At 39.4% G+C, this 14,150-nt stretch overlaps 2 protein-coding genes across 6 annotated transcripts in view; both read left to right on the top strand.

Moving 5' to 3' along the window:
* The window catches only part of lifra (LIF receptor subunit alpha a), a 33,438-nt gene extending 30,453 nt beyond the window's left edge, over positions 1-2,985 (top strand). For both annotated transcript variants that reach the window (XM_057831573.1, XM_057831574.1), the window contains exon 18: positions 143-2,985. In XM_057831573.1, the coding sequence (XP_057687556.1) occupies positions 143-817 (675 nt within the window). In that variant the 3' untranslated portion in view covers positions 818-2,985. The remainder of the gene's footprint in view (positions 1-142) is intronic.
* Positions 2,986-3,161: 176 nt separating this feature from the next.
* spef2 (sperm flagellar 2) overlaps positions 3,162-14,150 on the top strand; it is a 60,701-nt gene continuing 49,712 nt past the window's right edge. For 3 of the 4 annotated variants that reach the window (XM_057831569.1, XM_057831570.1, XM_057831568.1), the window contains exons 1-5: positions 3,162-3,523; positions 8,205-8,307; positions 8,388-8,616; positions 11,366-11,506; positions 11,589-11,729. In XM_057831569.1, the coding sequence (XP_057687552.1) occupies positions 3,466-3,523; positions 8,205-8,307; positions 8,388-8,616; positions 11,366-11,506; positions 11,589-11,729 (672 nt within the window). In that variant the 5' untranslated portion in view covers positions 3,162-3,465. Of the gene's footprint in view, positions 3,524-8,204; positions 8,308-8,387; positions 8,617-11,365; positions 11,507-11,588; positions 11,730-13,188; positions 14,065-14,150 lie in introns of those variants that run through there. The other variant, XM_057831571.1, reaches the window with a different exon arrangement.

Below are 14,150 nucleotides of genomic sequence, written 5' to 3'. Positions count from 1 at the left end.
CCGCGTTACCCAACCTTTACTGAGTCAAGTTACGTTATAAATCTCGCAGGACACCTCCGATTGTCTGAGTCTAATTTGTGATTACAGTATATATATATTTTTTTAACAATACGGTCACTCATTGATTGATTTAACCCAACAGGGCCTGCTAGATGTGAGTGCATCGCCCCACAATCCTGTGCATGTTGTAGAAAAGCCCGAAATGGATTCCTTTAAAGAAGTGCTGGTCGTCATTCCCGAAGAAGATGAGGAGGAAGAGGATCAGATGATTGGAGATGAGCCGGCTGACACGGACGAGCCCTCGTCATTACGCTACTACAACCGAATGGTTGACGAGCGGCCCATAAGGCCACGCTATCCAGACTCCTCGGACTCTTCTGTTTCTTCGATGGACTCTGGGCAAACCGACGTGACCTACACAGGAATCCAAACTTCAGCATCATCTCTGGTCTTCCAGACAGATCGACAGCTTTCTTCCGAAGTGGAAATGGCTGCGAACGGAGGGGGTTACCGCCCACAGAGGCAAGCGATGTCATCAAGTGACGCCTCGCGCCCGATGGATCTACAGTCTTCCCCAGAGCCCCAAGCTGCCTGCTCTGGAGGCTATAAACCCCAAACCTCTTGGCATTCGGACTCACCTGGGGAGGCGGAGGAGCGGGACCGCCCGGCACCTTGTTTGGGCTCACCGACCTCCGTAGCTTCCACTCAGTTCCTCCTACCCGATGGTGAATCGGACGAACACGGCGAAGAGAAACGTCCGCTCTCCGCTTCCGCAGCGGGCTGGTTCTCCAACTTGCTTTCCTCTGCAAAACCGTGACATCCTCTCATTAGAAGCTGCAGGGCCAACAGGTGGCCCTAACATTTTGACACTCATTAGTTTACCAGTGACGTGCATAAAACTGCAGCAAGCTACACCTGTCAGGCCAAAACATAGTTTACCATTTTGATGTAGCGGTTTGTTCTTTGAAAGCAGGTAAATATAATGTTTAAAAAACAAAAAAGAACACAAGACTCAAGTGTGAGTCACATATTTCCTCACGTAGTAGTCCGTGGCATTAATTTGCTCATTATTTCGCATTAAAATGCATAACAAGTGCTTTTGCTTTAAAATTCATTGCATATTTCAGCTTTACAAAGATGCTACTTGTGCTGTGCAGGCAGTGTGTGTGGGTATACAAATAGTCATAGTACTAAATGTAAAAGGGAAAAAATAAGACATGCAATTAGAGCAGAGGCCACTATTTGAGGAAATATGGTACAGACTGTCTATATGACTAGGGGCATTAAGCACTGACTTGTTCCAGCTTTTAGTTGGCATTTTATTTTTTAAAAGTTTCATTTTTACTTGTGATTTCAATGGAAAAACATTAGAGAATGAAAGTTATTTTAAAGCCAAACAGTTCCACATGTATGTACTTGTTGAGACACTACAAGGGAACACTTTTTTTGTTTGTTTTGTTTTTGTCTGGTGTGAATGGAATGGTCTGTTAATTGTCTTTTGAGTGGCCCTCTCATGAGATGATGCCCTATGCACTTTTTAATAAGTTGAATTTGAGACACAATCAGAAGGTGATTTATTTTACTCTCTGGAATTGTCTGGACGATGACACTAATGATATAAGCTAGAACATGAATACGACGTCATGTAGTGAACAAATGCTATGTTACTTTTAATGGTTTACATTTATCCTCCTAGTTTCATTGGAGTAGTAGGATTTTTATTGTAAATGATTTACAGGCCAGTCTTTTTGGATAATCACAGTAATGTCACATGTGGAACATTGCTTGATTTTCAGAAGCTTTCCAATGTTTTTTGTTATTTCATCACACTATATGATGATGTTTTAATGCTTCCAGTTATTTGCATCATGTCACCTTTCACGAACTGCCTTGCTTTTAAACATAAATCAATATGCATCATGGAAAATATAAGGTCGACCGATGTGGGATTTTCAAAGCCCGATACAGATTAAAAAATAAATTAAGACGATTGCTAATGTCTAAAGCTGATTTTGTAAGCTGATATTGAAGGCCGATATGCTTTTTTAGTTTTTATTTCTGAGAAGCTTAAATTGATCAACTGTGACGGCATTGGTGGTAATAACGTGAGTGAAACTGGATACTTTGCTGGTCTATTCTCAGGCAGTCCTTTTTGCTTTGACTACTGAGAAGAATCTTCGTTTAGCGATGCTGATGTTTTGCAAGAAATCAATAGACTGGATCGAATCTAAAAAGCTTCAGCTGATTGTCAAATGACTTCTAGCCGATATGAGATCATGAAACAGGATATAGTTTTGAAATTTTTAAAACGAGATGCTCATTGTTTACTGCTTTGAAATACTAATGAGACGGTATGGTGATGTTTTTTTTTTTTTTTTTTTTTTAATGTTATTCTATGGCACCCTGTTTTACACTAAAAGTATTTGCTGTACATGTACTGTATCATCTCACTCTCACGCAGGAAATATAGTTTACACTATAATCAACACATATGAATGTTTGTTAAAGACGACGCTTGTAATTGTCTTCCAATTATAGCTTAGTCTGCTTTCAAGCAGTATTGTATTGTCAGATCCTTACGTAGTCTTGCATAAAAGCAGAAAACTGCTTGTGTAGATGACATCAGTACAGTACGCTTGCTGCCTTACGTCCCAACCTTGTAAATGCATGCTGTCTGTCATTGTTACAGAATTGCAATACTTTACCCACTTCAAATCCTATGGCTTTAAAACTAACACTGACTAATGCTGTGCATGATTATGACTAAGAATGCACCTGTAAATACTGAGATTGTTGAAATGGCTCAAATTCTCTTGATTTTGACGAGAATATTCTCATGGTTGTCATTCCTGAAGAGAAAGGTGAATAGGATAAGAAAAAGTGGACTCTTTCTGAACCCAATGCTTTATGTCGACACTTATACCAAGCTGGAATCTTACTCATGTAAAAAGAATAAAAGCTAATTTGTCTGGCTTTTTGTCTGTCGACTGCTGTATTTATTGATTTTTGTTGAGCTCATACTGGAAAGATTATCCACTACGTCAGTATTTACTTAATGGATGATAGCCGGGGGGAAAAAAACAATTGAAAAATAATCATATTCCTGTTGACTCGATTGGTTGCAATGATGGTAAACAGGTCGCTCAAACCCGTTGTCGCGTAGCCATGGCAACGACAAACCCGAGATTCCGTCTTCGACATTTCATTTAACGAGCCGCATTTTTCTCCATATACACCAATCCCCCCACTTAGTTTGATTTGTTTTACAAATAAAAGTGTACAATAAACCTTATTTTATCGAAGAAATATGTCACCATGGTAACACTGTTTCTTCGCGGTTGTTTACATGCCGTCGACTGACACACGATGACGTAAACGGTCTTTTAGATGCCTCACGTTCGAAAAAGTGGTGCGCAGTCAAGAAACTTTTAAAATTAAAGTCAACCAAATAATAACAAGAGCAATATGTCGGATATATTGTGCAATTGGCTCAACGAGGAGGTTCGGTTGTCAAAAGTCATCGGTAGGTTTGACTGAACTGACAGTGACCTGTTTGCTAGCTCTTCTATACTAAATGCTAATTGTAGGTACATGTAATCATTGGTCTTTTTGTCACTGAAGTACTTTCTAACAACATGCATCTTGTTATGAAGCTCTTTTATTTCAGTCAAAGTGGACAAAATAAGAATTCATTTTCACAAAGCATTCAGACTTACTCTGAAAAGTCCCTTATTTAGAGAGTGGAATGTGTACCGATGGATTTTGCCTCAAACGAAATTCAATAAATGACGACCACGTTATGAAAATATGAGAAGCAAAATATGTAGTTAAAGTTTACTAATATAGGCACAGCTCTGCGAATTCCCGATACGTAACATAACCATTCCATAGGTAGCTGAATATTTTATATATTTTTGAAAAAATTTCTTTTAAAAAGGTAAAGTGATTCCTCGTTTTTCACGGTTAATGAGGACCAGAACCCGCCGCTATAAGTGAAAAACCGCGAAGTAGCGCACCGCCCCCCTCCCAAAAAATATTATATTTAGCAATGGAAAGAGATACATATAAGGCATGTTTTTTTCCTCCCTTTTCCAACATATTATAATAAAAAACATGTATATTTTAATAAGTGGTTTTTAAGCACTTCAAATGTAATAATAATGATAAGTTTTAATCATGATACTGTCCCACCGAATTATTTTTAAACAAGAATAAAGTACTGCAGTAGAAAAATGCTACTGCAGTAGAAAAATGCTTGGCTTTATTAAATGCTTCTTGAGTGAGTCCACTCACGCCACTCCACTGCTCACTTACAAACAATGAGTTGCCATAGCAGCAGTTTAACAGGCTAAACGATGATTGACACATGCGGCGCGTTTGAAGATTGTGACTCTGGCAAGATCAGACACAAACATCTGTCAACATTGTAAACTCTAAAAAGCAACTCCAGTGCACGGCCCGAACAAAGAGCAGGGAGAGGGTGAGAGAGGCTATGCGAGTGAATGAAGCAGAACAAAGGTTTGTGGATTGGAAAAAAATATATTAAAAAAACTATTGCACGTCCTTGTGATGGGACTATCGCGCATGCGCACATCGCGATGGCGATGTTTAAACGATATATCGTTCAGGCTCAGTTAATTGGTAACACTTTATTTGACAGCGGCATCATAAGACTGCCATAAGACCGTCATAATTTTGCCGTCATAAGCATTCATTAATGCTCATGGAAGTGTCCTGTCATAGTTATGATGTTCTTATGACAATTTTAAGGTGCAACTGTCAAATAAAATATTACCAAATACCATAACTAGGAATTAATGAAACAAATAGAACAGTAACTGAAGAAATTATTAGCACAAAACATGAATTTTGATTGTAATTTGCACTGCAGTGCATGCTAGGAGGCATCTTGGCCGACAACAGTGTTGACAGCAGGTGGCAGCAGAGTTTGACTTTCTCTCCCAAGGGACAAAGGGAACAGTGATCGCCAAATGAAGTTTCTTGAAGCAATGAATGGGATTCATTCATGGGGTTCATTTGGTCTTATGTCAGTCTTATGATGCTGCTGTCAAATAAATAATAATAAAAAAAAAAAAATCTTTGGTCTAAATATCCCATGATACAGTGAGGACAGCTGCAGTTTATATTCCAGTGCGGCTTAACTATGAACAAATGCTGTTTTCATGTCAAATTTGGTGGGTGGCGACTTATAGTCAGATGCGCCTTACAGTGGAAAAATTACGGTAATAAAAGGCAAGGCAAATTTATTTGTACAGCACAATTTAACACAAGTGCTTTACATCACATAAAAATTCCAAAACGCAAATAAAATGATAAATAAAAATCACATGAAAGCATCAAGACAGTCAATTACAATTAAAACAAACAGGAAATTGAAATGAAACAAAAAAAAAAACAGAATGAAAAGCAAAAGTCATGAATTTGAAACATATGGGTAGTTAAGAATATGTTATGGTAAACAATAGCGTTTTTAGCCCTGATTTAAAGGAGCTAACAGTTTTAGCACACTTCAGACCTTCAGGTAACTTGTTCTAGAGGTGAATGAACGCTGCCTCACCCTGTTTAGTTCTGGGAACACAGAGTAGACAGGTTCCTGATGACCTAGATGCTTTGTTAGGGTCAAACAAAACAAGCATGTTTCTTTGGTCCAAGGCCATTAATTGTTTTGTAGTATTTTATAGTCTATCCTTTGACTTCCGGGTAGTCATTGTAACGATTTCATGACTGGTGTAATATGGTCCAGTAGTTTCCTTGTATTTGCAAGTACTCTGGCAGCAGCATTCTGTATAATTTTCGGCTTCCTGATTGATTTTTTGTTAAGACATGTACAGTGGGGCAAATAAGTATTTAGTCAACCACTAATTGTGCAAGTTCTCCCACTTGAAAATATTAGAGAGGCCTGTAACTGTCAACATGGGTAAACCTCAACCATGAGAGACAGAATGTGGAAAAAAACCCCAGAAAATCACATTGTTTGATTTTTAAATAATTTATTTGCAAATCATGGTGGAAAATAAGTATTTGGTCAATACCAAAAGTTCATCTCAATACTTTGTTATGTACCCTTTGTTGGCAATAACGGAGCCCAAACGTTTTCTGTAACTCTTCACAAGCTTTTCACACACTGTTGCAGGTATTTTGGCCCATTCCTCCATGCAGATCTCCTCTAGAGCAGTGATGTTTTGGGGCTGTCATTGGGCAACACGGACTTTCAACTCACTCCACAGATTTTCTATGGGGTTGAGATCTGGGAACTGGCTAGGCCACTCCAGGACTTTGAAATGCTTCTCACGAAGCCACTCCTTTGTTGCCCTGGCTGTGTGTTTGGGATCATTGTCATGCTGAAAGACCCAACCACATCTCATCTTCAATGCCCTTACTGATGGAAGGAGATTTTCACTCAAAATCTCTTGATACATGGCCCCATTCATTCTTTCCTTTACACAGATCAGTCGTCCTGGTCCCTTTGCAGAAAAACAGCCCCAAAGCATGATGTTTCCACCCCCTCTCTTCACAGTGGGCATGGTGTTCTTCGGATGCAATTCAGTATTCTTTCTCCTCCAAACATGAGAACCTGTGTTTCTACCAAAAAGTTCTATTTTGGCTTCATCTGACCATAACACATTCTCCCAGTCCTCTTCTGGATCATCCAAATGCTGTCTAGCGAACCGCAGACGGGCCTGGACGTGTACTTTCTTCAGCAGGGGGACACGTCTGGCAGTGCAGGATTTGAGTCCCTGGCGGCGCATTGTGTTACTGATAGTAGCCTTTGTTACTGTGGTCCCAGCTCTCTGTAGGTCATTCACAAGGTCCCCCCTGGTGTGGTTCTGGGATTTTTGCTAGCCGTTCTTGTTATCATTTTGACGCCACGGGGTGAGATCTTGCATGTAGCCCCAGATCGAGGGAGATTATCAGTGGTCTTTTATGTCTCCCATTTTCTAATAATTGCTCCCACAGCTGATTTCTTTACACCAAGCGTTTTACCTATTGCAGATTCAGTCTTCCAAGCCTGGTGCAGGTCTACAATTTTGTCTCTGGTGTCTTTCGACAGCTCTTTGGTCTTGGCCATAGTGGAGTTTGGAGTGTGACTGATTGAGATTGTGGACAGGTGTCTTTTATACCGATAATGAGTTAAAACAGGTGCCATTACTACAGGTAACGAGTGGAGCCTCGTTAGACCTCGTTAGAAGAAGTTAGACCTCTTTGACAGCCAGAAATCTTGCTTGTTTGTAGGTGACCAAGTACTTCTTTTCCACTGTAATTTGGAAATAAATTCTTTAAAACTCAAACAATGTGATTTTCAGTTTTTTTTCCACAATCTGTCTCTCATGGTTGAGGTTTGGCTATGCTGACAATTACAGGAATCTCTAATCTTTTCAAGTAGGAGAACTTGCACAATTGGTGGTTGACCAAATACTTATTTGCCCCACTGTAAATACACCATTACAATAGTCCAATATACTAAAAATTAAAGCACTGATAAGTTTTTCCATGTCTTATTTGGACAAAAGCCCCTTATTCTGGCCAGATTTAGTGATGAACTTTAGATGGCTGTCGAAGTTTAGACCTGTAAGATGTGCTCTAATGCTTTTGCATGATAAGGTTAATAATGTGTGTTTAAAACTATTAGCTATAACTACTTTCTTATTTAACAGTCTTAAGGCTTTACAAAAGAAAGAATGTGTCGCAGAAGGTCACATTCAACTAAAGGACAAATACCAACATGACCCAGAGGGGCAGATTTCCTGTTTTAGGTTTCTATTGCTGACCATAAAGTTTCAACACAATGAGACAAGACAAATAACTGCCCGCATTCTTTTCTCAAGATAACAGCTATTTCTCAAGAGGTGAAACTCACACATGTATGTTGAAACTTTCTCACTTGTCAATAAAAGCTGCGCTCCTCAGGATGAAAGTCAGATAAGCTTGTTGAGAGCCACGAGCTCCCATCAACCTTTTTCTCCTGACAGCGTAAAACCTTATCCCTGTCTCCGTTCTGATCCTCTCTCCGTCCTCCCTCAGGTCTTTTATTATTTTCTTAGTACAGTAGTAAGATTAGACCCAACAAGACCCGAGTCAAATACAAATAACATAGGTAAAATGTTGTAAATATGTTGAAGTTTTGCAATACATGTCTCCTGTTTTGTAATTTTGACTTCGTATTCCTGTTTTCATCCTTTCAGAACCAAAGAACTTTGCGAAGGATTTCTCCAATGGTTACCTAATTGGAGAAGTGCTACATAAATACCAAATGCTTAATGATGTTAGCAACCTAATGAAAACAGAGTAAGTTGATTTATGTCATTTAACTTTCAAAAATGCTTGCTTTACGTCAAATCCTTTGCATTGGAAAAATGTGCCCACAGCACCTCCACGTCCAGACTGAATAATTTCACTCGCCTCCAGCCAACTCTCCATCGGTTGGGCATCTCCTTTGACCTAAACACAGCTCAGGGACTGATTCAAGAGAAGCCTGGTGCTGCCACACATCTTCTTTATCAACTCTACGTCACGCTAGAAAAGCAGAAGAAGAAAAAAACTGAACTCATGCAAACCGATGTCCTACATAAAAAAAGTCATCAAGTCTTCTCTGATGTAAGGGTCATAAGATTTGTAGTATGGCACAGTGGTGGATGCTGGTCTTTCAAGGAGGGGAAGCTCCGTTTTCAGCTACATCATAAAATATGTCCGTTTATTTATAAGTAAATTCTACACTCCATTCCTTTTCAAGAAAATGATCTTTGACCTTGTCATACCGACAAGGCATCTTTTCCAAAGACTTAACTACAACCCCTAGCAAAAAGTATGGAATCACCAGTGTCGGACGAGCACTTACTCTGACATTTTATTATGTAGAACAAACTCAGATAAAAAGCTTGCAAAAATAATGAATTCGTTCAAAAGTGCAACTCTTTAGCATTCAGAAACACTAAAAGAAATGAATAAAAAACATTGTGGTGGTCAGTAAATGTTACTTTTATAGAGCAAGTGCAGGGAAATAAATATCGAATTACTCCATTCTGAGGAAAAATATATGGAATCACAAGAAACAACAGAGAAATACAATCAAAACACATCTCTAGTGTTTAGTTGCACCACCTCTGGCTTTGATGATAGCTTGCAGTCTCTGGGGCATGGACTTGATGAGTGACAAACAGTGTTCTTCATCAATTTGGTGCCAACTCTCTTTGATTGCAGTTGCTAGATCATCCTTGCAGGTCAGAGACTTGCTGTGGACCATTTTTTTTTCAATTTCTACCACAGGCTTTCAATAGGGTTGAGATCTGGGCTATTCGCAGGCCATGACATTGACTGGATGAGTCTTTCTCCAAGGAATGCTTTAACAGTGTTAGCTCTGTGGCATGATGCTTTGTCGTCTTGGAAAATGATTTCATTATCCCCAAACGTATTTTCAATTGAAGGGATAAGAAAGCTGTCTGAAATTTCAATCAGTCCACGATTGCTTCTCCTTAGCCCATTGCCGTCTTGTTCTTTTCTGTTTAAGTGTCAATGATGGTTTCCTTTTAGCTTTCCTGTTTGAAAATCCCATTTCCTTTAGGCGATTTTGCAGTTCTGTCAAATACCTTAACTCCAGCTTCCTCCCATTTCTTCTTCATTTGTGTCGTTGTACATCTTCTGTTTTCAAGACAAATGGCCTTTAGTTGTTTGTCATAACGTCTGGATGTCTTCCTCGGTCTACCAGTATGCTTAACTTTAACAACCTTGCCATTAGGGATGGGAATCGAGAACCGGTTCCTATAGAGAACCGGATCCGTGTGTTTCAATTCCATGGAATCGTTTGGCAGTTTATCTAACAATTCTCTTATCAATTCCAACCAGCACGAATTTCGTCAAGTAACTTCTGTGTTCTCCACTGCTGGAGACATCATAAGTCCAGAAAGATCACGTATCCTTCCTGAAAAAGCAGACATGCTTATTTTTCTGCAAAAGAATAGTTAATTTTGCACATTTGCACTACGCACTGTTCTGTTGTTTTTTTTAATTGTTATTTTTGAGGGCTATCAGCTCCCATGTCCTTTAAAAAAGGAGGATTTTTTATTTCTGTTTCTGTTCTTCTTTTTCACCAAATTAAAATCGATGAGAGGATCGATAAAGAATCGAATCTTTAAGCAATATCGATAATGGAATCGGAATCTTAAAAATCGTATCAATTCCCATCCCTACTTGCCTTGCTGTTTTTACTTGGTCCAGATTTTTGATACAGCTGACTGTGAACAGCCCACATATTTGGCAACCATACGTGTAGCGTTACCCTCTTTAAGAAGTTTGATAATCCTCTCCCTGGTCTCAAGGGACATGTCTCTTGTTGGAGCCATGATTCTTGAGGAATCCACTTGGTCCAGCAGCCCTCCAAGGTGTGATAACTGCACTGTTTTTAACTGCTGACAAACGAGCAGATCTAATCTAAGGTAAGGGCCCAATTAAGGAAAGGAAATTGACTGGGTGTGTCTGTGTTTTCTACTCAAAGTGGAGTGATTCCATGTTTTTTTTCTTCAGAATGGAGTGATTCTCTATTTATTTCCCTGCACTTGCTCTATAAAAGTAACATTTGCTGACCACCACAATGTTTTTTTTAATTCATTTCTTTAAGTGTTTGCAAATGCCAAGGAGTTGCACTTTCGAACTAATTCATTTTTTTTTCAAGCTTTTTATTTGAGTTTGTTCTAAATAATAAAATGTCTGAGTGAGTGCTCGTCAGAGACTGGTGATTCGATTCCATACTTTTTGCTAGGAGTTGTAGTGTCCTCTCAATGGTCAACCAGCAAGGCTGCTTAAAGGGCCTTAGCCCACAGTGTTGCGGGTGTAAGACTTGAGCCACTGCTGCAAGGACTAGCTGTGAATGCTCGTATTTCAATGCCATTGACAGCGCTAGAGGTCCAATCTATTTTGACGGTGGTGGCGAATGAACATTGAATGGAGGATGGATGAATGAATCAGACATCTAGCGCTGTCAATGGTAGCAAGTGAGTTAAGTTAATTGGCAAAAAATAAATGGCTCTGGTCCACATAAGATCTAATTGCCATGAAAGTGGCCCACAAACCAAAATGAGTTTGACACCCCTGCTCTAAAGCACTGTAAAACTTCGCGAAGGAATGATAAAATAGCTGCGTCATCACCAGTGATGAGAAGCTGATTCTGAACAACAGTTGAGCGTGTTGTAGCACATTTAGTCAGTGGCATGTACACACAACAGTATATATTTGATTACTTAATTTTTAACCTCTTAGCTTTCCTTGCAGTCTGAAACAGACAATCGCCCCTGTTATGACACCTTATTCAAAAGATGCTTATGGGCCCTAACAATGTTTTCCTTTCATATAGCGACTACATCTTGTGGAAGCGAAACGCGATGCGGAATTGAAATTGCAGAAAGTGAATCAAGACTTGGAGAAGAGACGCCCTCAGTCAATCCAAAAGGAGAGCGAAGACCAGGAAGATAAGAGAGCCTTACACATGAGGAAGGTGCTAAAGGAAGGTCACTATTTTTCTATGTTCATGATGCTGACATTACTCATCCATGGGAATTATTTTGTGTGCACTACAGTTTTCTCGTCCAAAATACAGTGATGTGACGTCAAGTCAAAACCAGTCTGCTGATGTCCAGGTGCCAAAGCCGCCACCCTACTCCTCTATGGTCAACATGAGGAAGCAGAAGCATCAGCAACGCAAAGATCAGCAAGCAGAGGTCACATTTATGCTTAAGAAAGATGGCTCTGAGACCAAACTTGAATTTACAAATATTTGCGACTAGCCTTGTTCAGGGGTCCACATAAAAAAGAGATAAGACTTGACGTGTTTGACGTGAGATGTGTTCATCTTACTTTAAGGCTTCATTTCAGTGTCTCAAATCTGAAAGAAATTAGACTCCGTACTCTTGCTTAAACGATTGAAATATTAGTGTGCGATATGGGAAAAATCTTCTTTTATGTCACGTTGGTTGAACAATTAATCAATTAATTGACAACTATATTGATAGCCGACTAATCGTTTAGGACCTTTTTCACCCTAAACTTGTCTAAATTCTTGAAATTATAACATATATACAACTTCTCAGTTGTACATATTATCAGAGTTACATTATATTTTTGTTTAGTCAAAGTAGGACATGACCAAAAATCTGCTTTTACTTTGGAAAACAACAATTCACATTTTTGCCAATTTTCAGACATCTTACTGTCTAAACTAGCTTTTTAATAAAGCTGCAACAACTAATAGATTACCGTAATTTTTGGACTATAAGGCGCACCTGATTATAAGCCTCCACTCACCAAATCTGAGACAAAAACAGCATTTGTTTGGTGATAAACTGCACTGGAGTATAAGATGAAGCTGTCCTCACTGTATTATGGGATATTTACCGGTAGCGCTTTATTTGACTGTGGCATCATAAGACTAAATGAACTACCATGATTGCTTCATTTGACTATCACTGCTCCCTTGGGGGAGACGGTCAACCTCTGCTGCCACCTGCTGTCCATACTGTTGTCATCCAACATGCTTCCTAGTGTGCATTGCAGCGTTACAGATTTAAATAACAATCAAAATTCATGTTCTGTAAGAATTATTTCTTCAGTTAGTGTTCCAGTTGTTTCATTAATTGCTAGTTATGGTGTTTAGTAACACTTTATTTGACAGTGGGGCCATAAGACCGTCATAACACCATCCTACTTATGACATGACACTGCCATGAGCATTAAGGAATGCTTATGACAGATGTCATTTTGTGCCATCCAGCAAAGTATCTCACTTTTGAATGGATGTAAAAGATCAAAGTTGGACATAAATGAAGTTAGTGACATAATTTACCAGATGACACTTAAAGGGAATTAAAGCACTAAGGGGCTGTGAGATATCAATAGAACCATTATGTGGCAAGATAACAAATATTAATAAAGTTAACAAAAAAATAAATCACATTCATGAGCAATTATCGAAAATAGATCGAAAACTACGAACATTTCCGAAAGTATTCCGGAAACAGCCGAATGGGGCGGAGACGTCATAACAAGGAAACAATAGGTCGAGCAGGTGCCATCGTTGTTTAACGACGAGAGAGTTGCGTTCGTGTTTCATCAAAAAATCGCCAAAATGGTTCAAACATGTCACGCTATGTGGTGTACAAATAGCCATCTGTCGCAATGTAGTACCCATGAGTTCCCGAACGCGAAAAAAAAAGCTGGACTACGCAGACAATGAGTAAAGTTATTCAGTGCTAAGAGGGCTAATTTTGCAGACCCAGCCTCCGGCACGGTTTTGTGTGGTGCGCATTTTACTCCTTAAAAGCTATACGAACTGTGGACAAATTGAATCAGGTTTTGCTAAGAAATTGCTGGACATAAATGAAGTTAGTGACATAATTTACCAGATGACACTTAAAGGGTATTAAAGCACTAAGGGGCTGTGAGATATCAATAGAACCATTATGTGGCAAGATAACAAATATTAATGAAGTTAACAAAAAAATAAATCACATTCATGAGCAATTATCGAAAATAGATCGAAAACTACGAACATTTCCGAAAGTATTCCGGAAACAGCCGAATGGGGCGGAGACGTCATAACAAGGAAACAATAGGTCGAGGCAGGTGCCATCGTTGTTTATCGACGAGAGAGTTGCGTCCGTGTTTCATCAAAAAATCACTAAAATGGTTCAAACATGTCATTCTATGTGGTGTACAAATAGCCATCTGTCGCAATGTAGTACCCATGAGTTCCCGAACGCGAGAAAAAGCTGGACTACGCAGACAATGAGTAAAGTTCGTCAGTGCTAAGAGGGCTAATTTTGCAGACCCAGCCTCCGGCACGGTTTTGTGTGGTGCGCATTTTACTCCTGAAAGCTATACGAACTATGGAAAAATTGAATCAGGTTTTGCTAAGAAATTGCTGCCGAAAGCAGATGCAGTGCCCACCTACACGCGCAGCCACCTAAATGTCCCGAGATATCAAGAAAGAGGACGATGACTGGCTCTGATGAGACCACCCCACCACCCCAGGCAAAGCAAAGGAGGAAAATGGCCACAGTGAGTACTCTTTGATAATAAAAAACATATCACGCATTGGATATAGGACTGGACACATGTATAAATTATCGCTCGTAAATTATATA

This window comes from Corythoichthys intestinalis, chromosome 3, assembly GCF_030265065.1.
Source record: "Corythoichthys intestinalis isolate RoL2023-P3 chromosome 3, ASM3026506v1, whole genome shotgun sequence".
Taxonomy (NCBI): Eukaryota; Metazoa; Chordata; class Actinopteri; order Syngnathiformes; family Syngnathidae; genus Corythoichthys; species Corythoichthys intestinalis.
This window is presented reverse-complemented; position numbering and strand designations above follow the sequence as displayed.